Source organism: Hordeum vulgare, chromosome 1H (genome assembly GCF_904849725.1).
Source record: "Hordeum vulgare subsp. vulgare chromosome 1H, MorexV3_pseudomolecules_assembly, whole genome shotgun sequence".
NCBI lineage: Eukaryota > Viridiplantae > Streptophyta > Magnoliopsida > Poales > Poaceae > Hordeum > Hordeum vulgare.
This window is the reverse complement of record NC_058518.1, coordinates 496,106,587-496,133,213: the sequence shown is the minus strand read 5'-3', so window position 1 is coordinate 496,133,213 and position 26,627 is coordinate 496,106,587. Positions and strand designations below refer to the sequence as shown.

General features: G+C 46.4%; 2 protein-coding genes across 3 annotated transcripts; both read right to left on the bottom strand.

The window, feature by feature from the left end:
* Window positions 1–8,654: 8,654 nt before the first annotated feature.
* Window positions 8,655–10,762, bottom strand: LOC123418825 (non-specific phospholipase C3-like). The gene is made up of 2 exons (XM_045107078.1): window positions 9,336–10,762; window positions 8,655–9,218 (listed from the first exon to the last, which is right to left on the bottom strand). The coding sequence occupies exons 1-2, from the start codon at window positions 10,663–10,665 to the stop codon at window positions 8,887–8,889; spliced, it is 1,662 nt and encodes a 553-aa protein (XP_044963013.1). The 5' UTR covers window positions 10,666–10,762; the 3' UTR covers window positions 8,655–8,886.
* Window positions 10,763–14,177: 3,415 nt separating this feature from the next.
* LOC123449736 (translation initiation factor IF-2-like) lies at window positions 14,178–24,601 on the bottom strand. 2 transcript variants are annotated; one of them, XM_045127066.1, is made up of 8 exons: window positions 24,226–24,601; window positions 23,685–23,937; window positions 22,173–22,970; window positions 20,992–21,499; window positions 20,817–20,891; window positions 19,084–19,773; window positions 16,851–17,048; window positions 14,178–15,022 (listed from the first exon to the last, which is right to left on the bottom strand). In XM_045127066.1, exons 2-6 carry the CDS (start codon window positions 23,786–23,788, stop codon window positions 19,726–19,728), a joined length of 1,533 nt encoding a protein of 510 aa, XP_044983001.1. In that variant the 5' UTR covers window positions 23,789–23,937; window positions 24,226–24,601; the 3' UTR covers window positions 14,178–15,022; window positions 16,851–17,048; window positions 19,084–19,725. The 2 variants fall into 2 exon arrangements, with proteins under 2 accessions (XP_044983001.1, XP_044982994.1); XM_045127059.1 differs by having other exon boundaries at window positions 23,685–24,601.
* Window positions 24,602–26,627: the final 2,026 nt, after the last annotated feature.

The following is a 26,627-nucleotide window of genomic DNA, read 5'->3' as shown; positions in this document are numbered from 1 at the left end:
CGAGACCGAGTCCATGTAGATGTATCTCTCCAGGAAATCGGGGAGTCCCTTTTTTTATGCCCTTGTATGTTGCTGCTGTAGCATATCCCAATGTGACGTACTCTAGTCAAAACTGATTTGATGGTTAGTCAAAGCTGCATTGTTGTCTCCTTTTTCTTCTCGTGTGCGTGGCTGCCGTCTGTGTCCTGGCTGTTAGGCGGCTCGTACAGGCGAGCATTGCGCCGGCAGGTTCATGTAATCCGGGCCGTGAGGGTGGCGTCTTGCATCCTTTGTTGGACGGCTCGTATAGACGAGCTCGGCACCGGTGTGTTGACATAATCCGGGCCGTGAGGGCGGCATCTTGAATGCGAGAGTTGCCTGGCGTTTTGGCATGGACTCGAGAATCGGTCGCGGCATTGTAAACCGCTTTTGATTATGCGGACGTGACAGTTGGCCGCATCATTTGTAAATAGGCGCTCGCAGCGAGTTGTCCGTCAATTATGAACTGGCATGGACGGTGAGTTGGCCGCGGTATTGTAAACCGGTGCATGAATCCGTTGAGCATCGCCCGTAATATTATATCATATTTGTATTGAGTACTTGTCCTGCGTAGTAAAATATTACAGGTCAAAGTAATTGTCTTTATAAACAATAATGTATGCCAAAAATAACAGGAAGGATATCACCTGATGATTTTGTCGGGTGAAATACCGATGACTCATACGCAGACGCTGGTGCTGGTCGTGGCTCTTGAGCTCCACCTTCACGTGGGAAGTAGTACTAGTAGGAGTACTACGCAACATAGCAACAACAGCCGGAGCTCATGCATGAAGAAACGGATGTGGTGGGCGCAAGCAGCTCCTCCTCTGCAGAACCTGGTGTAGTACTATGTCGATCGCAGCCGGCTCAAGGCAAAGCAAACCACGACAGCGGCGGCAGGCGCGACAGGGTGAGCCGGCTCAAGGCGAAGCAGCGGTGGCATGGCGAGCCACGGCGGCAGCGGCAAACGTGACGAGGCGAGTCATGATGGCGGCGGCAGAGCGTGACGAGGTGAGTTACAATAGCGGTGGTAGGCGCGACGGGGCAAGGCGACTCAAGGTGACTAGGTGAGGCGACGAGGGCGAGGCGAGTCACGGCGGCGGCAACAGGCGGGCTAGGTGACTCGGCTCCACGCAGGGCCGCGACGGCGGCGACTGAGTTCGTTGTCACATATCCTTCCGGCTCGGCTTCCCGTGAAGCAGCACTAGTGGAGTACTACATGACGATCCCTTGTATTTGACGCGGTCTTCACGGATTTGGCGAGGCGACTGTGGCTTGTTTTCAAGACTGCAGCACTGTAGACGTTGCCAAAGGTTCAATTGATCTACCCTTACGAACACAGGAACAATGTGTGTCACCCCGGCTGGTCATATTTGAATATGTTGTGCATCGCATAATTCGGCAGTCATCTCCTTGTCTAATTTGCAGACCTCTTGTAACCCTCTTTGGATGATGTATAGCAGTGACAGGTTGTTTTGAACAGTATGCAATAATAGTCCAGCAAATGTTGGAGGTTGTAACCCTCTTCAAGTTTTTTAGTGGTTTATATTATTGTTCATCAAGCTGACAACCAAGATGATTTAATTTGACAACTAAGTGAATAATAATGTGACAAGTAAGTAACAGTAATTTGGCAAGTACCGACAAAAAAAAAGTTATCAAAACATGTTAACATAGGATCTAGTTTTGAAGATCTCATCACGAGAAAGTCAATTGTGAAAACGGATCATCAATTGAGATAACGGTTTGGAAGGAAAAAATCTTTTTAAAAATGCAATTCAAAGAATATTTGGTGATGTCATACTTGTGTATTGCTCCATGCATAGAAGAACTAGATCAGAGGGAGCCGCCGCATCGAAAGACAAATATGCGGCGCCGCTGTGTAGTTGAATCCTAAATTTTTATAAGAAAGAATGTTAGTAGCATTAGTATAGCCCTTTAAGAATAAAGAAAGTAAAAAAAGACTTGCACACAACATTTACATTCGAATCACGCTTTTGGTAATACACACAAATAAACATATCACAATGCAATTTTAACATTCTAGTACTCTCTCTGTACCTAAATAATTATAGCTGGAGAGAACTAGTCAAGTTTTTTTCCATTACAATTATTTAGGTACAGAGGGAGTATGATTTACACACATACTGATAGTACTTTCATGTGTACTTTCACACAAAAAAAGTAAAAAATAAGTTTCATACACTAGTGGAAAACGGGCCTTTGGCCTGGACCCTTTAGTCCCGGCCTTCATCTGGGCCGGGACTAAAGGCCCGGCCACGTCGCCCCAAAATCGCAATGCCGCCGACGAGGCTTTGGTCCCGGCCCGTAAGTAGCCTTTAGTCCCAGTTTGTGTCTCAAACCGGGACTAAAGGGCTACGCGGTGTGCAGCCCGCATGTGCGCCACCTTTAGTCCCGGTTTGTGTCTTAAACCGGGACTAAAGTCCTCTGCCTATATATATTGGCCACAGCCCCCCTCTCCCCTCTTTCTTGCATTTTTCTTGGATGGAAGAGTGTGGGTGTGTGCTAGCTCTCCATTTTTCTTGGATGCACTAGAGGTGTTTGTTGAAATGTGTATTAGAGCGATGCCGCTTCAGTTCACCGAACACAACTACGATATGAGATGCCCGAGCCACGCTTAAACCTCTTCCTCTTTATTTCTACTTATTCTAAAAGGTTAGCAACTATATTTTCTCGTTTAGACCGTGCGGTACTAATTTTTAGGATCGTGATTGTATTTGATATACTGTTGTATAACGCAGATGAGCCATCCATGGATGTACGGTGATCGACGCACAGCCGCTTACAGAGAAGGCGTGCATTCTTTTCGAGATGCAGCCGATGCGAACAAGCATGGTGGTGGCTATATGTTTTGTCCATGTGTTGAATATCGGAATGAGAAGGATTACACTTCCTCAAGAGTCATTTAGAGCCACCTGCTTCGGTCCGGTTTTATGTCGGGCTATAATGTTTGGACCAAGCACGGAGAAAGAGGGGTTATGATGGAAGACGACGATGAAGAAGAAGAGAACGATGATGACAACTACCGATCTATGTTCCCTGAGTATGCTGATACCGCAATGGAAGACAATGAAGAAGAAGATCAGGATGAAGAACGGGAACCATATGAGCCCGCTGATGATCTTGGCCGGGTCATTTATGATGCGCGGCGAGGTTGCGATACAGAAAAGGAGAGGTTGCAGTTCGAGCAGATGTTACAGGACCACAATAAATTGTTGTACCCAACTTGTGAAGATGGCCAGAAGAAGTTGGGTAGCACACTGGAATTGCTAAAGTGGAAGGCAGAGACCGGTGTGACTGACTCGTCATTCGAAAAGTTGCTGGTACTGATGAAGAAGATGCTTCCAAGAAAGAACGAATTGCCCGCCAGCACGTACGAAGCAAAGAAGCTTGTCTGCCCTCTAGGATTAGACGTGCAGAAGATACATGCATGCCCTAATGACTGCATCCTCTACTGCGGTGAGAAGTACGAGAATATGGATAAATGCCCGGTATGCACTACATTGCGGTATAAGATCAGAAAAGATGACCCTGGTGATATTGAGGGCGAGCCACCCAGGAAGAGGCTTCCTGCCAAGGTGATGTGGTATGCTCCTATAATACCACGGTTGAAACGTCTGTTCAGAAATAAAGATCATACGAAGTTGTTGCGATGGCACATGGAAGATCGTATGAAAGACGATAAGTTTAGGCACACCGCTGATGGTCGGCAGTGGAGAAAAATCGAGAGAGAGTTCCAGAGATTTGCAGGTGATGCAAGGAACTTATGGTTTGGTCTGAGTACAGATGGCATGAATCCTTTTGGGGAGCAGAGTTGCAGTCATAGCACCTGGCCCGTTACTCTATGTATCTACAACCTTCCTCCTTGGTTGTGCATGAAGCGGCCAGCACCTCACCTCCGTCGCAGGTCACCTACACCTCCATCACCTCCAAGCCCTCCACATGACGACGGCCAGCACAACACGAGTCCATCTCGATCACCGCCGTCGGACTTGGGTCGTCCGTCTCCGCCGCCGCCCACTAAGGATACTAAGCGGAAGCGTGCCAGCAAGAACGCTCCGTCGATGAGTTCTAAGCAACTAAGCTCCCCAAAGCGCAAAATGTCGCCCCTCCCAAAGGTACCTCATGCTAATCTTCCTATCAGACCTTATGATCGTACCGACGAGGAAAACGCCAGGATAGCAAAGGAACATTATGATGCGCAGATGAAAAAGAAGGAACCCGAGCCCCGCCCGGAATACACCGAGAAGCAAATAGCATATGCAAAATATTTCACGACCCTTCCATCACAGTATGACTTACACCATAAGCCTGATGACTATACACGCACACTGCAGAAGGAAGGGAAAAAGAGCAGATCACGTGCAAGTGCAAGTGGGAGCAAATCAAGTTCAACTACAAGCAAAAAAAGATCAGACGTTCCTCAGCTTGGACAACAGGCCAAACAGTCGATCCCAACCCTCAGGGTGTTACCCGAGAATGTTCCCTCTCTGGTGCAGGGGCAAGATTTGGAATTAGCAAAGAAGTGGGCGGATGAATGGGATATCTCAGTTGAAGACGTTCTAGCTTTCCAAGACGACATGTTACCCAAGGCTGTGGTAGCCCCTAAGCCACAGTTTGTCATGGGAGCGCCTTTGGTCAGCAAAGATGATCTCCCAACAAATATGCATTACTTGCATACATGATACTTAAGTGAATCAAAGAATGGGAAAACGATGATCGTGGCGAGTGTCCCACAGGAGTACTACAGCCGCCCCGAAGAAATCCATATCGACTTTGATGAACTCTTCCAGATGTACAATGCCGACGCCCTTGACAAATCGCTTATGAGTTGCTATTGTTTGTAAGTTTTTCAATTCGTTGTCTACATATAACTTGTTTAGTTATTTCAATTCATTGTCTACATATAACTTGTACTCTATTATGCAGAATGAAGATTCTGGAATGTAAAAGTAGGAACATCCTAAATATTGGGTTTATTGACCCACATAAATACATATAGCGACGCTAACTGATAAACCCAAGGAGACGGAGGAAAACCTTCTAAGGTTTCTAACAGATCAAAATTTCTGTGACCACATACTGTTTTCATACAACTTCAAGTGAGGGTCTTTACTCTGTTATGTCCATTCACTTCTAAGTGTAACTGATAAGTTACTGACATATATATATATATATATATATATATATATATATATATATATACACATGTGCTGCTACCATTGGATTCTCTTGGACATTCAAATTGATAAGGAAAGAGTTGATGCCTTCGACCCATTATCGAGACCCTTGGAACAGTTCCAAAGCCTGCATGACATGCTCCAAGGGTAATTTCAATCATTCTTGCGCTCTATCGGTCTCTTTCGATGATTTTCTGATATATCAATTAATGAAAAACTTAGCAAATCATTTACCTTGTCGGGCAGGGTTTGGAAGCGGTTCAAGTGCGTGACTCCCGGTATCGAGCATGAGAAGCTGACCTTTAGAGCGGCTCAGGTAAGTAGTAGTATGATATACTTCTATTTTCAATACATTTTATGATGCTAGATTATTATTTTGATTATATATATTCTATTCTCGTAAAGTGCGACCAGCAGCCACGGGGGACGCATCTATGCGGATACTATGTTTGCGAGACCATTCACACGTTTACCTCAGAGCACAAGGATTACAGATACGACGTAAGCAATGAACATTCACACCTCTATTTTTACCCGTCATTCTTTGTTATCATGATTGATATTCATATTCATCTCCTCTTCTTATATAGTACACGACCATGAGGGAGAAGTACCTACCAGAGCAACGCGCGATGGCTGTTGCAGAGGAGCTTGCGACCTTTCTGAGGACGGAAGCTATAGATGACAAAGGGCGATTTAGTGTAGCTAGGGGTCATTACTGATGTTGGTCCATGTAATCGAGAATAGACGGGCTCTAGTCCCGATAATTCAGATCTCCATATAATTGTATATATATATGCTCGCTGGTAAGATAAGTTAATCTTTTATACATACATACATATATATATATATATATATATATATATATATATATATATATATATATATATATATATATATATATATATATATATATAAACATGTATATTTAGAATTATATGCAAACTAATTACCGAACACCAAACGAGGCATCACGTTAATCTCCCGAACAACTAAACCCTAAAATCCTAAAATAAACAAAATCTGCAGAAACTCTTTAGTCCCGGTCCATGTTAAGACCCGGGACTAAAGGGCCTGCCCCTGAGGACACTCCGAGACGCCCACGTGGAGCACCTTTGGTCCCGGCTTGGAACAGGGCCGGGACTAAAGGTTAGGCCTCTAGTCCCGCCCCTTTGGTCCCGGTTGGTGAACCGGGACTAAAGCCCCTTACGTGCTGGGACTATAGGCCCTGTCCCCACTAGTGTTAAGGAATAATGAATTAGTTGCATTAGTATTCTCTTTTAGGAAGAAGAAAATAAAAATAAAAAATTGGCACACAGTTTATACATAAAATTGCATCTTTATAATATGCAATACTAAACATATAATAGTGGAATGATATCGGTATTGCTTTTAAAGATATGAAATGAAAAAAAAACAAAAAATAAAACAAAATGAAAGTAATAAAGTTTTCTATGAAATAACGAAACCCTTTAAGAAGACAGAAAATAAAAAACCTAAAACTCAATCAAAACAATGAGGTTTTCCAGGGAATAACGAACCCCTTTAAGAAAAAGAAAAAAGAGAAAAAAAAATTGCACACAGGTTTGCATCAAAATTGCCCTCTCAGTAATATGCAAAAAAAGGGAACATATAATATTGCAAGTTCGCACTATATTGTAAGTTACACGCATGTTGTATAGTACTTGGTGTATACTTATTTGAACAAATACAAATAAAAACCAACATTTTCTAAGAAAAAGAAAGAAGTAGTGGCATTGGTACCACCTTTTAAGAAAGAAGGAATAAAGAAATAAATCATGACAAAATTTACACATAAATTGCACTCTTTATATATGTGCAAGAACAAATTTACCTAAAATATAATTTTAAAGAAGGAATTAAATTGTGGTACTTGTATTACTCTTAAATAAGAAGGAAATTGAAATAAAAACTTAAAACAAAATTTTCCTCACAATTAGTACAAAAGTTGTACTTTTTATAATATGTGAGAAGAAACATATACTAGTGAAATTTCCATACTCTAATATGATGTATACATGTAGTACTTGCGTGCATACATTTACGCACACTCAACATGCAAAAATACACATTAAAAAACAGTCAACAAAAAAAAGAAACAAAAGCAGACACGTGCAAAAAACAGAAGTAAGCACAAGCAAAAAAAGGCATGCACGCACAAGAAAATAGGAATGAATTTCATCCATCCATATGGGTGCATAAGGCTGCCCGTAATGAGAGTATCATAGGTAGTATCATGCATGCCAACTAAGCAATTTTGATGAGGTGGCATATAATTAAATGAAGAAAGAGAGGGTTGAGTATCATATTATAATACCGTATCATATTAAATGATATGCTACTAGTATGTGTCTTGCATGGCAATAAATGAATCATCTTATGATACTAACATATGATATTATGCATTACAGATGTGGTATCATACACTAGTATTATATGCATGATACTAGTATATGATACTATCCATTACAACCAGCCTAAGTCACGAAGTGGAAATTGATTGCATGGCCCCTAGGGGCTCCACTATGTACTACTGTAGGTGCCACATTTCTGAAAACCAACCACGTATATGCAGATGTCAGTTGAACTTCTTTTAGCACCGATGACATAATGTGAAAAGACTTGACATCCGACATGGATCCGCATGCATATAACTAGTGAGACTGTCCGTAATGACAGTATCATAGGTAGTATCATGCATGTCAACTAAGCAATTTCGATGATGTGTCATCGAATTAAAAGAAGAAAGAGAGGGTTGAGTATCATATCATGATACCGTATCATATTAAATAACGTGCTATGATGTGTCTTGCATGACAATAAATGAACTATCCTATAATATTAACATATGATATTATGCATTACGGATGTGATACCATATCATATACTAATATCATATACATGATACTAGCATATGATACTACTCATTAATATATCAGCCCAACTTACCAACAACCAGGCTGACAGGGTGTTGCTTTGGCGTGAGAAAAGACGAGGACGCGCTTTGTTTATTGGCTCAACAAATTTTACATCAGAGCAAATAGTTGCATCGATGTCCAGAATTTTTTGCTTGGCATCACCTAGGCAATGTTGAGCATCGATGCCAAACATCCAAAAAACAAATTTAACACCTCTTTTGACCCACATAATGAAGGGTCTTAGAAAAAGACAGATCCACTTAATCTCGGAGAATAGCCCTAAAATAAGGTTAATCTTCATAATACTAGCCTTCATCACATACTGACACCAATAATGCTAGACCTATAAAAACTTATAAAGATTTACTTAACCTTTCAAACTAATTCTTCTCTCCACCATGATTTTCAGTGAGAATGGGGCCCCTCATCTTCCAATTATCAATCACAATCCTACACATTAGTTTGTACGTAAAATCTTTAAATAAGCCTTTATAGATGTAGCATTACTCTACTGACACAATGCTTTTCATTATGGACAAATCATTCCACATAATGTTGACATCATCAACCTGCACAATCCTGTAAAATTCACACGTTCAATCGAACATCCCCATGTGGGACATGAGCATGACCAACCAAATCTTAGCTATCGTGAAGCAACCAACCAGTCCGGCCGGTTCACTGTCCAACCATCTTTCCCAACACACAATCCAACGAATCGCGACGCCTTACGAATGGCCACACGCAAAGCAAGCCAGCATCTTGGAAGCCAAGCCACCACTCCTCTTCTTCGACGGCGGCATGGTGGGTATGTGGGATCCGTCCTTGCCGCGCTTCTTGCACCGCTCGCACTCGTCCTGGAAGGCCTTGAAGGCGCCGTTGCAGTACCTTGCCGCTTCCGCCACCGTCATGCCCTCCACCAGCTTGTGCGGGTACGCGCCCTTGGCGTGGTCGCCGTTGAGCGCCGCGCCCAGCTGCACCAGCTCCGCCTGGAAGTCCGAGATCGGCGCCTGCTCCGCCGCCTCCGTTGGCCGGAGCTTCACCGGCTCGGGCAGCGTGGCTGCAATGCAATGCATGCGACCCCGACATACATACCGTTAATTAATTAATTAACACGTGCGTGCATGATCAATATGCGACACAGAGACAGACTGACAAGCATGCATGCATGACAGACCAGGGCAGTCGGTGCGCGGCGTGTCGCGCGTGAGGACGACGTCGAACGTGCCGGCCCACGCGTCGCGCTTGGTGAGGAAGCAACCGAGGTTGAAGATCTTCTTCACGGTGGCCGGGATGGACGAGTGCTCGAACTCCGACGTCGGGTATGGCCCCGACGGCCTGTGCACCACCGTCCCGGGCTCGATCCACGGGGACACGAAGAAGGCCGGGACGCGGACGCCGAGGCGGTCGAAGTTGAAAAAGAAGGGCGCGTCACTGACGATGCCGTCGGGGCTGGGGACGCCGACGGGGGTTGGCACGTGGTCGTAGAAGCCGCCGTGCTCGTCGTAGGTGACGACCAGGAGCGTCTCCTCCCACTGCGGCCCGGAGCGCAGCGCCTCGTACACCTCCTTGACGAACCTCTGCCCCTCGCACACGTCGTGCGACGGGTGGTCGTCGTTGCCGGGGAGGATCTTGAGGTCGAAGTAGCGCTGCTCCACGACCACGTAGTTGGGCAGCCTGCCCTCCCGGCAATGGCGCCGGAACTCGAGGTCGAACGGGTAGAAGTTGCCCACGTACTTGAGCTGCCGGAGGTTCCGGTAGAAGAGGACCGACGGCGGGTACTGGTAGTAGACCCCGAAGGAGTGGCCGGCATCATGGAGGGAGTCGAAGATGGTGGTCTGCGGCAGGCCGGCCACGAGCGCCTTGGTGTTGTTGCTCACCAGGCCGTGGGACGTGGCCGAGTGCACGAACAGCCGGTTGGGCTGCGTGGACGCCGGGTTGGACGCGAACCACCGGTCGCACACCGCGAACTCCAGCGCCAGCTCGCGGTACACCGGCACGGCGTCGGGCCTGAAGCCGCTCATCACCGTCTCCGCCATGCCAGGCTTCTCCTTCTCGGCCTGCTGCGCGAAGCCGGTCATGGGCGGCGCGGGGACGGCCGGCGGGGTGATGGGCGTGGCCTGGGCGTCGACGAAGGGCGTGCCGTAGACCTGCTCGTAGATGGCCTGGATGGAGTGGCCGGGGTCCGGGTCCACGAACTCGGAGCCGTCGCGGAAGGGGACGGCTTTGGAGCGAGGGTCGGCGACGACGACGCGGTTGGTCTCGGCGCCGGTGACGCCGTCGATGTCCGGGTTGAGGGATTTCATCCAGCCCAGCATGTGGTCGAAGGACCGGTTCTCCTGCACCACCACCACCACCGTCTTGATCTTGCCCGCCATTACTTCTCTAGCTCCTTTCTCTTGATCTCTCACTCTGTCTACGCTGGCTGACTCCCGATCGCTAGCTCGGCGCCTTGCCTGCTTGTTGATCTGTAGAGAACTGACTACTGAGAGACGAACCCAGTGCATATAAATATGAATATAAACAGTACGTAGCTGCACTGCACAGAATATGAGTAGAGTTGAGTGTGGAGATGGAAGAGTTCCAAAAGAGGCTCAGTTTTGTTCCTGTGGGATATTCTTCCTTGTCAGAGAAACCAATCACCCACGTTTATTTATATACTTCATATTTTTATTTTTCGCTTGAATGAGAGGACATTGTTTCACCATGTCCATCTTAGCTATGCAAAGATCAGGTGCAATGCTTAAATCTCTTAAAAAATAAAAAGCTTTTCTAAAAAAATATAACCCATAAAAATGAAAATTTGAGCAGAAAACGAAAGGAGGACAACACTTTGCCTCACGCCTCAACGTACGCACGACAATTATGTATCATACTTGAGGCTTGGCTGCCAAGTGTTGGATCTGGTGACCAGCTAATTATTAAGCATTTGTTTAAGCTGCGCGTGCATGCTTGAAATCATGTTAGCTATGTAGATGATGCGCGAGCGATCGAGAATACATTCCGCAGCCAACGCATCTTGCCTTTCCAGGAAGCATTTGAAAAAAAGTTAATTACCTCATGCATAAGGCAAATCGTGCAATTAGCCAAAGTTATGTATATGCAACTAACTTGCAAGAGTCGTCGTCACTTTCTTTGGCTTTGCTTCGGGGTGATCCTAACCTACCAAATACACATACACACCATCTAGTTGTCTGGATAGAGCAGAAATGAATCAAAAAGTCGTACGACACCAACTAACTAACTACTCCCTCCCTTCCTTTATGCATAAAAGTGTATTGTATTATTTTCGTCACGGTGACCAAGACATATAATTATACACATGTTAGGACAAAATTAATCTTGGCTAAATCATTGATTAGGAGCAAGTAAATCATTTAGGTTAGGAAAGTAAGAGATACACCAAATTGGGAGAGAGATACTTTCCATTTTTCTCATTACAAGAAGAGATGCATGTAATCTGGAGAGAGATACTTTCCTTTTATTGAAGGGCAAAACACGAAACTGTGAAAAATTAAAAGAAATGAAGTGGAATTTTATCAACAAATAAATACACCTTATATGAAGGAATGGAGGGAGTAACTAACTAGATCCTTCTTATTACGTGCCCAATAATATCTCTGGTGGGTTCATGAGATCACCACGTGTAGAAAATGCAACGCCGTTCAAGGTGTTTCGACCTCAGTACCTGAGAGAACCAACTGTGATAGACACTGACAGGCTCTTGGCAATATCGAAAACAGAAGTATAGGCAAGTTTGTTTGAATGTGTGGACTGCGTGCATTGAAAATGAAGAAATGCCCAAAGGTTTTACAAGGGCAATATGAGGGTCACGTTAATAAGCACATGCTTATTTTTGTAGCAGTTGCACAATATGATCTTTGAATTTGACACACTTTCTTTGACATGTTTGGGCCTCACAAGGACATCAATTTACTACAACGATCATTGTTGTTTGCTAGACCGGCTTAAGGAAAAGCCCTTCCTTGTCAGCATACTGGCAATGGACAAGAGTACAACATATATAGGCTACTATCTGATTGGCGATATATATCCTCCGTAGACAACCATTGTCAACATCATCTCTAATCTAGTTTGGCCAGAAAAAAAATCTTATTTTATCCGAAGACAAGAAGCGGCTAGAACCGATGTCAAGAGGGCATTTGGAGTTCTGCAGACCTGTTTTGTAGTTGTTAGTGGACCTGCTAAACAATGAGATCAGGAGACCTTCTGGGAGGTGATGATATGTTATGTGATCATGCACAACATGATTATCGAGGATGAGTTTGAGTACGTTGTCGCAGCTCTAGAATTTGAGAATATGAGTGATCCGATCGAACTTTCAGACCAGAATCCGGCCAACCTTAAAAAGTTTATTCAAATGTACCAATAAATTCTACATCGACCAACCCACGAGCATGTAAAGGAAGATTTGATTGAGCATGTGTGGACGGTTAAAGGGGATAATAATGTTGGAATGTAATGTCTGCTATTTTTTTATAATTTAAACTACTGTTGCATACGGCTATTTGAACGTCTATACTCTATGTATGTGAATATTTGAACGTCTAAATTCTACGTGTGCGGCTATTCAAATGTGCAAACTTCTTAAAAAATTACATAGATCTGATATATGCGGACACCGTTGGATGTAGGGCTGCAGGAGAAGCTCAAGTCTCATATGACGCTCGATATCGACTCGTTCTTTAGCTCAGCTCGAAAATAAACGAGCTAAGTTTGGACACTCTATGCAGCTCGACCGAGAAACAAGCTGATCTTGAGCCGATGCAAGATCGATCGATAGCTCGACACAATATCCTTATGTTAAATGACCGTGTCATATATTAAATGGAAATAAGATATTTAATTTCCATATATATGTTGGCCACGATTTTTTTTTTCATTTTTTTTGAACCTTTATTATGTGCAAAGAAGATTTAGCCCTTGTTATGGTCTTTGGTCATTTGTTTTTCAATTATTTGTTTGTCATGAATCATTATCTTATTTTGTTACCAGACTTTCATTTGTGAAAGGATATGTCAAACTACTTTGAAGAAATTTATATTATCATTATCTTGATTGTAAATAATATTTTTTTAGTGTTTTCTTACATTGTGTTGGGCCTAATATAGTTGGAATGACCATCATAAATTTACAATTCGTAACATCTCATTTAGTAGCTCGAAACTATCTCGAGATCGAATCGAGATCGTTACAGGGTGAGCACAAGTCATGTTGAACAACTCGGCTTTGACCTTCACTCTGTTTGAGCTCCCTCAATTTTTATTATGAGTTGAGCAACCAACTCCAACTCATTTGAATTTGACTTGTTTGCAGCCCCGCAGTCATGTATGTGGACCTGGTTTATCGTGTCCGCGAAGGGATACTACAGGAAATTTACGGTCAATGTGGTTGGCGTCCACCTGACTTGGCCTTCTTTCTCCTACCGGATCCCTGTCCATCATAAATCCGGATAAATCCTATTCCAATTCCCGTGAAGAAGCAGCGGCTCAGCTCCGAGCACTCTCTCCCCAACAGCTCACATTCTGCCCCCGAAGCCAAATCCCCTTTCTCCCGGAGCCTCACCAATCTCGATCCACGCCGCAAGGCGGCAGACCGGAAACTCCTCCCTTCGCGGCCTTCAACAGCGCGCGGCGCTCCAGCTCGTCTTCACCGTCCAGCCCGATGAACATAGAGGTATGGCTGAAATCCTGTTGAATCCTCCTACATTTGCCCAGAAACATGGCATTTGGCAGAAATCACAGCAGCATCCATTTCGCTCTCCCATATGTAAAGTACCATAAAAAATTCAGGTAGGCATACGAGTGTGGTTACAATTTGATTTGAGTCTCCCATATGTAGTGATAGAGTTAACTGGTGCGGCAACAGATTCTAAGCTGTAAATTAGGATAGGATGTCAGTTAGCACTCAACAAGCCTTGTGAATAAAGACATAAAAGGGTTCCCGCTTTATATTACAAAGCAGCCAACCAAAACATCCAATTATAGATGCTGAGACGAAAACAACACAGTCACATCCAAAAAAATAATAATATATATATAAGAGAAACAAATGCCGACACCGACAGATCGACAAAAACACAAAAGACCCACGATCGCTGCGCCCACCAAGGATCTCCCACCAATCTCTAAGTCTGCAAAGCGCATGTACCCATCAATACCTCGAAGAAGGAATGCGACGATGACGACACTGCTGTCAAGGGTTTCCTCCGGTACGCGACGAGGCGCGAGGAAGGGTAGCTCCGACGCCCTTCAGGAAGGTTCGACGACACCCAAAGACGTCACCGCATCGGTGTCGCCTGGGCCGAAAGGTGTTTTCTCCGATCCCAACCCACACCTCGACCGCTCCGGAGCCTGCCACCAAACCGACCTTCACTCGGCACCAACACGCTCTTGAAGCCCCCGTGCCGTCTCACCACGGCACCGGAAGGAGCGACCTGCACAGCGACGAAAAGGAGCCGGGACTAGAAGCAACAACATCATCGGCACGCGGAAAGGCTCAACCTGCACCGTCAATGACGGTAGCCGACCAGACGCAATAACATTAGCATACCAGGCCTGTGGGCCCACAGGCCCGGCCGGGACCCCCGTCCGTAAAGCTCCTGCCGTCGCGCTGCAACAAGCATGCCGTCGACGACGCCGCCCCCCGTCCAAGTTGCTCCTCCTCACCACCACGCAGAAGACAACGCCACCACGCCGGGTGCCGGCCCACTAGAATTCAGATGGGGCCCGCAGGGCCCAGATCTAGGCGGGGGCGCGTCGCCGGCCACCCCGCGCCACCACGCCACCCTGCCGCCAAGAAGCAGGGCCGCCACCTCACCTGCCGTCGGCCGCCACCGCAAGCCTTGTGAATGAGACGAAAACTAAGTCAGCATCCAGCTCCAACCTTGCAAGTCTAAGTTATCTGCGCAAGTACTAGTTGGATCATGTCATGTGTAGGGTTTGCAAACTCAGATCTTAGTTTACAAGAATATAAAGGGAGACGTTTCGACATAATATCCAGAATGAGCACACATAACATCGTTTTCATTCAGCCATAGTTCTTGCCACAATGGTGAATAGCACATCAAACTTAGTACTATCAACACTAATTTTTCAGTGTATCATATAAACAATGGAGTGAATAAATGTCCTGAGTAAAACGTACAGACATCATGGTGAATTGGTGATGTTGGTAGCCTATAGCCCTATACTATGCCATACTAGAGGCCTGCCTGCCAATAAAAGGGAACAGAGTTGGGCTCGACCAAAGCTCGAATTGACTCGACCTTTATTTGACACACATGTGAGAATGTTATAGGCGCGATCATGATTGGGCTCAACTCTAAGGCCTATAACTCTGTAAATATCATATGCACAACATGAATTACAGAACTGAATGAGATATGTGTTATTTACTTATTTACCAGAAAGTTTGCTGTATTGTGGACTCCATACTTGCAATGAACAACATGCTTTGCGGATGCATTATGCGCGCACTAGCCCTTGCTTTGCATTTCGCCTCAGCAGACTAATTTTCCTCACCTAAACGTACTAAACTATGACTTCCCTGCAGTTCACAGGTGGAGACACATCATGAAACGGAGCAGCCTCGCCCGCGCGGATGCCTCGCAGCTGCTGGAGAGTGCGAGCTTACCCTCAAGTTTTGTGCCTACAGGGATTGCAAGACCAAAGATGAGCCCTCGAATCCCCACTGCGTCTGCTGCCTCGTGATGCCGGGTGTCCCGTGCTGGCATTCGTTCAAGCAGTGTCAGGCGAATTGCCGCCCCCTGCACCCCCAAGTGCTAGCTAGGAGTTACATGTGTGAAGGTCGAATTTAGCTATTGTTAGGTGCAATTTCAGTTTTAAAGACATGTCGTGATGCTCACTGCTTTTGCTCTGCTCGTCTACTATGTCTGCATCTTATCTCCTGAATGTTATAGGGTTCGAGTTTGATGCAACTCATCGTGTTCCCGGGTGATAGCCATGGCTTAAGATTTAACTTGAATTAGAAGAGTCGGGCGTGCTTTGCTGCGCTGTTGATGTTTTTGGATTATCATAATTATGTATTCAATCTACCTTAAAATATAAATTGTATTAGTTCTTAAAAAGTCAAACCTCTTTAAATGTGACCACATTTGTATAGAAATATATCAGTATCCATAATATCAAACCGGATTCTTAGATTAATCATGAAATATTTTTTATATTTTATTATTTAGTATTGTAGATGTCAATATTTTTATGACTAAACCTGGTCACAGTATTTTAAAAATGTGACTTTTCAATAAACTAATACACCTTAGATTTTACAACCGAGTGATTTATTAGGTTTGGTTAGGGGAGGGGGAGATGATGGAGCGTCTTTTCTTTTTTATTCATATAACGCAGTGCTCTAGTGGGCTTTCGCGGTGTGATTTTCTCGTCTACTAATCAATTCATACTTAAGTGAGAAAATTTCTACGTCGGTGGCTGCATGTACTATATTGATGCTATAGTATCATATGTTGATATATTTTTTTCTAGGTGATGAGATGATGTCTAGGATTGATAAGTTGTTATAGACCGGTTGCTTTCAATTGATTTGAAACATTGTTGACCCAATCAAAATCTTTAACAAAATTAAATATTTAATTTCTGAATGAAATAACAGATTATAGTTGATTAAAATAATTAAGTGAAAGATAATTTACCCGATTAAAATTGGATGACCAAATTCCAATTGGAAACCTCAATTGATTGTGAGGCCTTCAATCTTAGGAAGTTTACTGATATAGTGTATCAGGTTACACCTTTTCTTGTACTAAGACCGCCACCAAAGGTCAACAACGCCAGTGTCACCATGGTTTCCAAGCCATATGTAAGCCGAAACCAAAGCAAATGTTGTAGTCCTGCACATTAATTGGTCATCAGCACATATGTCAAATATTGCTGATTTGAATGCATCCACAGTCATGGGCATTCATTAAGAAAAATCAGGAACATATCTTTCGAAACATATGTATATATGCAGTACAATTATTCTGAGATCTAGGAATTGCAATCACAAGAATACCTTGCATAAGTATCGAGATGAGAGGGGGTTCTTTTTTGTTTTTGAGGGAAGAGAGGGAGTTCTAGTCATATGGGCATGCCTAAATCTCACTTAAAAAAATGTCTATCGCACATTAAAAAATGATCAACATATGTCGAGAATTTGTTCGTGCAATTTTTAAAAATGTACATACATTCAAAAAATAATTGTGACATTTAGAAATGTGTCCACATATTTAGAAACATGGTCGTTACATTTTTTTTAAAATATTCAGGAGATGCAAAAAACGTGGTCATGTAATGTTTGGACAATTAAAAAAAATGTTCACAGGTTTAAAAATATGTTCATGACATTTTTTGAAAAGTATTAAATGTGTATTTAAAAATATTCACTGTGTGTTGAGATTGTTTAATAAGTACCCAAAAAATGTTCAACCTGTAGAAGTCTATTTTTAAATATCAACACGTATTTGAAGATAGGACAAAGGAAAAAAGAAACAGGAAAAAAATCTCGAAAAACAAAAGAAAAAAGCAAAGAAAAACTCAGAAAGAGGAGAAAAGAAAACAAAATCAGTCAAAACCTTCCCAAAACCGGACGGAAGGTTTTCTACATGTCTTGCATACCTGTAATTTTTGTTTCACGGTGTCATTTTTGCTCAACCTTTTCTTTTTTGAGACTTGTTCAACTTAAGAGTAAAACACTGGTTCGTGTCATAGGCCTGATTTACTTTGGGAGTAAGAGCAATATCTGGTGCTTTTGAAAAAATGTTACTTGTATTAAACGGATTTGGTTGTTTCTAGGAGTCAAAAAAATAACTAGACGCGTGGATAAAGTGATTGATTTGAAGGATCCACTACGCAGCAAACAAGGTACTATGCTAGTCTCTCACATGCATGTTTAATGCCTACAATGACATGTAATTTGAGCAGCCTCTCTATGTACCAACTACCATTACTACAATGTTTGCTGTCATTCAAAGCAAGTTAAAAGAATGGACATTCCATCATGTTTAAAAAATGGAAGCCCCATAACGATTGAAAAATGGACAACAAACATTAATAGGAACTAACAAAATACACAATGTATAGACAAAATATGTCACCAATATCGACATGTATAGCAAGCAGATAAACCGATTCCTCGAATTACTGAAATTTATTAGTATGGATAGAGCGACTGTTTTTTGAAAGAAAGACAGCCAGACAAATTTTGTGCACATGTGCTCCTCTATGTTGCTCGCTATAGTCACTACTCACCATCCTGATTCCTACTTGCTGGCTGCTCCTTTGTTCGTTGCTGCCTAGGCGCCGCCCGGTGTAGCTACCTTTGGCCATAACCAACTCTGTCCGGCTAATTCTCCCTTCCACGATGCTCGTATGGGTCTGCTCGTGGTTTCTCTGTGCTCCGTGGGAGGTGAGATAGGTGAGATAGGTGGAGGGTGCATGAGATCACGATAGTATGACAAGTTGGTTTCATTTCACTTCGTTGGGTTCTTCTAATCGAATACGAGGCAGACTCTAAATTCTAAAATATGGGACTAACAATTTGTAAGTTGCCTAAACAAATGGCGACAATTGGTTTTTTTTTCTGCCATCTCTCTTTTTGGCCGAAGCCCCGCGCGTCACTGTCGTCCCCCCACCACTCGCCGCCGGTGCCAAGTTGCTTAGTAAACACACTATATCCATTGCACTCTACTTGCTCTCTAACCAAAGTGGCAAACACGCCCTAATAGAACACCACGAGGATTAGAGCATATTTTAGAGAATGGCCCGTTTTCCCGACTTACACGTGTGGGCTCGCTCTGGCTCAAACTCGTTGAAATGGATGCCCATCTACTAAGCACCAGCAGTAAGTCTTATGAGCTATGGATGACGTGATAGAAAAGAACGTACCTTGATTTCAATCATCATGTAGCTGTAGGCGTAGCAAAGTCCATCACCAAGTTAAGCAAGACTTTGACACCTAACAGCATTCATACGCCATCACCATCGCGTTTTTTCACCAATCACCCTTGTCCCAACAGAGCGAAGCCACAAACAGTTCCTGCAAAACAGAAATCCATGGCGGCGATCGACACGAGTAGGAGAGGCGCACCAACACCTCCAACCCAAAAGCAAAAAATGCGACAACGCAAAATCAACAATGAGGAAGCAAACGACGGCGAACGGAACAAGGACAACAAAACTGAGCAAAAAAGGTTGTTTCCTCTTTCAAGCTCTTCCCCAGGCTATGCAAGTCTGGAACCAGGTCTGGTACTATGCACAGCCCGCCGTCGCCCCCACCCCCACCACGGAGGCGCGGAAACAGCGACGGCGGGCTCCGACCGTCTTAAACCACCAAATTTTCTGTCATAAACTCCACGAACGAAAGCCTAAAAAAATTGAAAAGCCGAGCGCCGGCTGGAGTTCTTTTTTTTTGGTTTTTCTGTTTCGACCGACACTCATGGAATGTCCATACGCCTCCGCATCGGCGACGCAAAAAGTATTTTTTTTTCTCCCGCCGCGTCGTCGTCGGAGTCGCGCCCCTCTGGGAGCTCAGTCGGAGTCGTCCTCCTCCGCCATGGCTTGCAGGCCGCCCTGGCGCTGCAAAACAATACAGAGAATAAGAATGGCTGCTGAAAGAGAGAATCCGAAAGCAAAAAAAAAAAAAAAGAGTCTGAAAACGAAACATGCGACGGGCCTTGGCTACCAAGCTGGGCTATGTCGACGACTGACACTTGTGCCCTTTTCATTATTATTTTTTGGGTTGGGTGCTAGTGTGCGAATCGACAAGAGTTGGCCACCAGGCCCACATGGCAGTGAACCCAGACGAGTGGAAGTAGAGTGGCCGAGAGCGACAGCACAAGTTTGAGCCCGAGCCCACATACCACATACTAGTCCGATAGTCGGCTGACACCAGGGAGGCCCACGCGCCAGTGTCCCGCATAACAGCCCGCCACCGGCCCCACACGCAGCGTGATAGCCCGAATATCCATCGGCGTGCACTTTTGCCACCAAAGGATAGACCAGGACCTTCCTGGGACCCCACATGTAAGAGCCCCTGGCCTGGGAGGAGGCCGGCACGTGGGCCACCCACAGCCCCCCAGCACACCTGCACGTCGGCAGTCAGCCACATACTCCCGAGCTTGCTTGCCCAGTCATCAATGGGCCGGGCCCACGTGACATCGGCTGGGACACGAAAAGGGAAAGCCGGCGATCCCTTTCCCTTCTCCCCCAAACCATCCTCCTCTACACAAATCTAGCCAATGCAGGTGATAAAAAATACTCCCTCCGTTCTTATTCAAGAACTTGTATTTAAAGGTTTTATTAAAAATCTACATACGGATATACATAGACATACTTTAGAGTGTACATTTATTCATTTTATTTCGTACTTAGCTCACTAGTAAAATTTCTTAAATAACTTGTATTTAAGAACGGAGGGAGTACACAATTGCCTACACTAATCGCACTAACAGTATCATCCAAATATATCTGACACCCATATAAAAATCTGAAAAATCAAAAAAATCATCTAAAAACCCCAATGCCATAACTCTAATGGCGAAATGACAGTGCAGCGTAGATGTAAGTAAAAACAAAGCTGGCTGGTAAAAAAAAAAGAGAGTGTGTAGTGGAGTGGTCACCTTCTTGGACTTCTTCTCGCGCACCATGTACCTGGTCCTGTTCACCTCCCACAGCCCCTGCCCCGGGAACAAGTTCTGCACCACACCGTCTCAGTCACTCACTCAGCTTCACCACCAAAGATACGTACTACTACTGGCATGTAATGCATGGAAAGATGGACACGAGCGTACGTACGTGGAGGTCGCGCTCGACGGCCTTGGGGCGGCGCTGGGGGCGGTGGGGCAGCTTGGTGCCGGTCATGGCGAACCAGTCCTCCTCCTTCTCCTTGCGGGTCAGCTGGGTCACGACCCGCGGCAGCGCCGGCCGGGCCATGGCCTCCCTCGCGGCAGCAGCTGCCGCCGCCGCCTTCGCCACGATGTGCGGCGGAACCGCGGGGGTCTCCGGCACCATCGGCGCCTTGCCCTTCTCCTTGTCCGACGCCCTCGTCGAGGCCTGACGCTGCGGCTGTTGCCTCTGCGCCGTCGCCGGCTCCTGCTCGGCGGTGTTGTGGGGCGCCTTGTCCGACGCCTGCCGCTGCGGCTTAGTCTCATGAACCTTTTGCGCTGGCTGCTGCACCTGCTCGCCGCTAACGCCGTGAAGCGCCTTGTCGGACGCCTGACGCTGCTGCTTCGGCTCCCACTTGGCCGCTGGCTGCTGCTGCTGCTCGCCGCCGGCAGCGGCGTGAGCACCCTCGCCGGATGATCTGGTCACCGTCATTTTCGGCATCATATCAGTAAGCAACGGCGACCGACACGACAGGACACGACCCGACCGGAACTGAACAATGTGTATGCGACTTAGCGTGCGCAGCCAGTACAAGTGCACCGCATATAAAAGATGACCTCCACTCTACAGATGGATAGATGGTTGGATATGCACAAGCAAACACACTAATGCAACAAATCTCTAGTAAATAATATGGATTGAGCGGCGGCGCATAGCATAGCGTACGCACAAACAAACAATGGATGGAAACAATTAGTGCCAGAGGACGATAGCTAGACGCTGGTGGCTGTTTGCGCGTAGAGTGATCACAACATACACAGACGATGGTGGAGATTATGAGTACTCTATCTATCCTGGAGAGATAATGAGGTGCTGCTTAATGCGTGTGGCGTTATACTTTGTTGTACTGCTGGCATATAAAGGGCAAGACTACAAAAAGGTGTAATTGAGTAAAGAAACGCGCCACTGGTGCTAAAAATGGAGCGGGGTGCGGCCCACAAACGAGACCGGGCCCGACCCTGACCCGAGCCCACGGACCGACCCGGCCGAAATGGCACAACACAACTCGAAGTAGACCAAGCTGCCACCGTGGACGACGGCCATGTCCATGGTGGCTGTCCTGGCGTCGACTGAGCATGACGAGTGCGTACCTGTGCTGCGAGAGGGTGGCGGAGCGAGGAGCCAGCGGCCAGAGGGTGGCGGCGCGGGGAGTCAGGGGCGAGGTGTCGCGGATGATGGGGCCACGGGCGCTCGGCGGCGGCATCAGCTTCTCCGCCTCCGCCTGGGCTTGCGCCGCCGGGCGGTTCTTGATCCTGATGGTGGCCCGGCGACGCGCCGCCTGAGCGGAGGTCTGCTCGGGCTCGGGCGCGGGGGCGGGGGCGGGGGTGGGCGCCGGTGCGGGAGCGGGCGCGTGGGCGTGCGGCTCGCGGCGGGCGCGCGAGCGCTTCTTGCGGCCCCACTTGAGCGGCGCGGGGTCGATGCCGATGCCAATGCCGCCGCTGCTGCTGCCACCGCCGAGGTCGGGTCCCTGGGTGGCATGGGCGGCGAGGTTGTAGAGCCCGTCGCCGAGGCTGTTGGATGCCCGGGAAGCTTGGGCGGCGAAGCTGTAGACCGCGCCGCCGAGACTGTTGGATGCCCGGGAGGCCTGGGCGGCGAAGTTGTACTGCCCGCCGCCGAGGTTGGGTCCCTGGGAGGCGCTGTAGAGCTGGTGGTGGCTCACGATGGCAGCGGACGAGGACGCCGGACGCCCTCGTGGCCTGGGCTGCTCCAGCGAGGCGCGGGCGAGGCAGGACGCGAGGCGCGAGGTGTCGGCGTCCACGGCCGGGGCGCCGCCGCGCTCGTCCTTGCTCGACGTGGATGACGGCGCTGGCTTCCTGGTCGATCCGCTGCCGCTACCGCTGCCGCCGCCATTGGGGACTGGCACGGATTCCGGGTTGATCCTCTGGTACCTGCACGGAAAACGAAGCCGGACAATCCAGATACGATGTCAGCGAGCGATCTGGATGGCACGAGAACCAAGTCGAACACTTGGGATGCAACATGAAAAAGAACAGCTAAAACTTCTTCCCCTCATCGCGAGAATTCCCAACCAAACCCAAAATCAGTTCTGAACAGCAACCACGTCTACGAACAGCGAAAGTGCAGTGCATTCGAAGATCTGTTCCACAGAAATCCGCACGGAAAAAGCGCACACGGAACTGCCTGCAGCAACGACATGGAAACGATCTGGCGAAAGGATGAATCTTTGGCCATGATCCTGTCGCCGCCGCGAAGACAGACCAAACAGAAATCCTAATAACACAGAACAAAATCGGTGAGAAAACTCTGCAACCAGTCAAAACAGCCGTCGAGTGTGGGGAAAGCAAAGAATTTTAGGCCGGCAACCAAACCGGGAAAGATTGGTAAAATTCAGCAGTGAGACGAGACAGGCAAGCAACAGAACCAGATCAGGAACCAGACGGAGCACCGGCGACCTAGAGATTAGATGAACTCTGCTCCAATCGGCAAGACAAAAAACAGACGCGCACCGAAAGAAAGAACCATCTCGCAAACAAAACAAAATTAAAATCCGGACTCGATCTCTCCGCAGGGAGGAACGAACAGCCGACGGAAGAAGAACACGGAGAGCGAAATCGCGGCGGCGAGAGGGGGATTCCGGCTACCTGAACATGTCCATTGCGGCGGGGTTGGGTTTGGAGGGGCTGGGCGACGGAGCGACGTCCCGAGCAGCAACCGCGATGGCCTCGAGTGAGGAGGAGCCTCGCATCGGAGCGGCAATTTATATACACGAGCCCTCCTCCTCCTCCTCTTCCTCCTCCTTGTCCCCTTCCTCCCTGCCGTTTCACCCCGATCACTCACGCGGGCGGGCGCACACTCCCCTCCCGGTGACTCCGCCTGTTCCTCGCGCTCTCTGACCTTTACAGATGGACCAGTTTTATACCGGCGAGGAAGAGCGCCGCACGGAAAAAGATGAGTTCTTTCTATGGGAGAGAAATCTGACGGCGAGAAAAGGAAAGAAGAGAGAGCAGGCAGCAGGCAGCAGCCAGCAGCAGCGGCTTGGAACCCCAAGGATTTGCCATTTCCCAGAATGCCCTCCGTCCCTGGTCTCGGTAGGGCGTGGTCCTCACCAGTGGCACTCCCCTGTGATTACTAGGATGTTGCTCGGGCTGATCCTAAGCTGGCCCATGGCACGGCCGTAATTACCTTGGGATTCGGGGCCGGATTTGGAGAGGCGGGAGTGATGTGCGCTCTCGCCGGAGTAGGTCGTCGCCGCGCACAGGGTTGGAGCTGGAGGAGGCCGTCGGTAGGCCTAGCCGTCGGGACTCGGGAGTACCCGATGAGTAGGGCTTGGACAGTGAGCAACGCACCGTCGTAGTCTCCATAAATTGTTTTGGCGGCGAGATACGCCGATGATTGGGAGGGTGATAGGGACGGACGGAGGAAGGTATATATGGTGGAGGCTATGGAGCACCATCTTCCTAGACGCGTTGGCGAATGGTGTCGGAGATCTGGGGAAGAGGGAGGGGCTTGGAGAAGAGAGGGTTGGCGGCGGCTAGGGGAGGAAAGAGGAGCGTAGTGTGGTTTGATTTAGGGTTTCAATGTGGGATGGCCGGATGTGGTATTTATAGGCGGAAGAAACGATAGGGTCCACATGTCGGGCCCACGGAGTGGTGGAACGTAGACGTCCCCATGATACCCTATAAGAACTACTTTTGGCCCATACACATACAATTGGCTAGCAAATTTAGCCCAAATAAGGTAATTAGTTGATGGCATAGACATGTGTGTAGTGCCATGAAGGCTATGCTTCATACCCACACCGGCCAGGTGGTTGCCGATCGATGGAACGAGAAACGAAGGAGAAGGAGAGGGGTTCAATGACGCCAGAGAGAGAGAGAGGGAGGGATGGCGGGAGGGGAGAGGGAGAGAGAGAGAGAATGTGTGTAACAGACAGAGACCGACGCTTCACATGGATTTCATTTATTTCAACTTTCGTCGTGTGTTCCATTTGGTTGGCACATTCATCATCGCATCATTTGCATCATCTGCATAGCATCGGCACTCCGTAGTCGTCATTTTTCAAAACTTGCATCCATTCGTAGTTTCCCGTTCTTCCATTGTCGCAGTTGACCGTTTCAATACCAACCACATACGCACGCATCCGCTGCATCGTTAAAATATCGTTTTTAAATGTGCGTATAAAATATTCTTTCAATGAGTTTAAAGTTGGTGATCAATTTTATTTTAATGTAGGTAGACTGTCTGCCAAATTTCGTCGCATTCGAAGGTCGTTTAATACCCCAGCGACTAAACATATGACGACACTATAGCCCAACACCACCTACACAACCCACTAAGTCCACCCACAATCTAGCCTAAACTAGAGCCGTTTGATTGTGATCGTAGGGCTTGAAACGGTCCCAAAATCCCCCCTTATTAGCTATCTGCTATTTATAGAAGATGAACCCTAACTAAATGAGTGTAACCCTAGCCCCTAGCCTACCCTAACCCTCACCTCCCACCTCGGGATTTTCCCACATCCCTAACCGGCCCAACAGCTCGCCCTAGCCAGTTGCTCCACCGAATGGGCCAAGCCCGCAAGGTGAGCCAGGGCCAATTCGTCTATTATGCGTCAAGGGCATCGTATATTATCTTGTGCTCACTTATGGTTTGGATGCTATTCTAGTTTGGGCATGTAGCGTTTTTTTCGTTCTACGAATTTACCAATTAACTAGGGAATTATAGTTTAACAAAAAAAACCTTGCACTTCATGCATTTAATAACTCACCAACCGTGCATCGGATTAAATGATTTAAATATGTATAATGACTAGAATTTTGTGTAGATTAATAAAAATCAACTTTCATTCATGATAAAAATGTTTAAACTTGATGTTTGTTTAAATTTGCGTAAATGCCATGCTAAAGTGATTTATTTCAAAAGTAAATAACCGTAGCTCCCATTAAAATGATCCACATATGTAACTTGACTTGAAAAATGTGTAGAAAAACATGGTGGCATTTAGTTAGCTGTTTAACAACTCGGAAATGGTGTTCTAGGCAGAATAGTAGCAAATTCGAAAATTACATATGGGAAATTTTTCGAATTGTTATTCGTTGTTCCAGCCTCATCTAAACTTGCATAAATGTATAGTCTATTTGTGCTTCCCCTCTTGCCATGGTTAACAATTTAATATTTTTGAGTCGAATAAACAGGAGTGAACTAAATAAATTGATTGTGGAGTTTCGTCAATATGCAGTTCGTTGCATATTGAACTTCACTTAATTTGTAGTGTTTGCTTGTTGCATCTCGCCATGTCATGCCTATTTAAACAGGACTGCTACCTCTTGAGCTTGCGTTGGTTTTTCCCTTGAAAAGGAAAGGTTGATGCAACACAGTAGCAGTAAGTATTTCCCTCAGTTTGAGAACCAAGGTATCAATCCAGTAGGAGTATCAAGGCAAGTCTCCAAAGTACCTACGCAAAAACAAGCAAACTTGCACCCAACGCTACAAAGAGGTTGTCAATCCCTTCACGGTTAACTGCAAGGTGAGATCTGAAGGTGGGAAGTGCAACAAAGTAATAGTGTAAAGTTGAAACTATGATG

Bases quoted from the DNA above. Each gene is read 5' to 3' on its own strand.
- LOC123449736 (XM_045127059.1), bottom strand. From the start codon at position 23,788: ATGCGAGGCTCCTCCTCACTCGAGGCCATCGCGGTTGCTGCTCGGGAC. The intron at 21,500-22,172 runs GTACGCACTCGT...GACGGTGACCAG, and splicing joins GCCACCCTCTCGCAGCACAG to ATCATCCGGCGAGGGTGCTC. The intron at 20,892-20,991 runs GTACGTACGCTC...GGTGTGGTGCAG, and splicing joins CCGTCGAGCGCGACCTCCAC to AACTTGTTCCCGGGGCAGGG.
- LOC123418825 (XM_045107078.1), bottom strand. From the start codon at position 10,665: ATGCACTGGGTTCGTCTCTCAGTAGTCAGTTCTCTACAGATCAACAAG. The intron at 9,219-9,335 runs GTCTGTCATGCA...ATTGCATTGCAG, and splicing joins GCCGCGCACCGACTGCCCTG to CCACGCTGCCCGAGCCGGTG.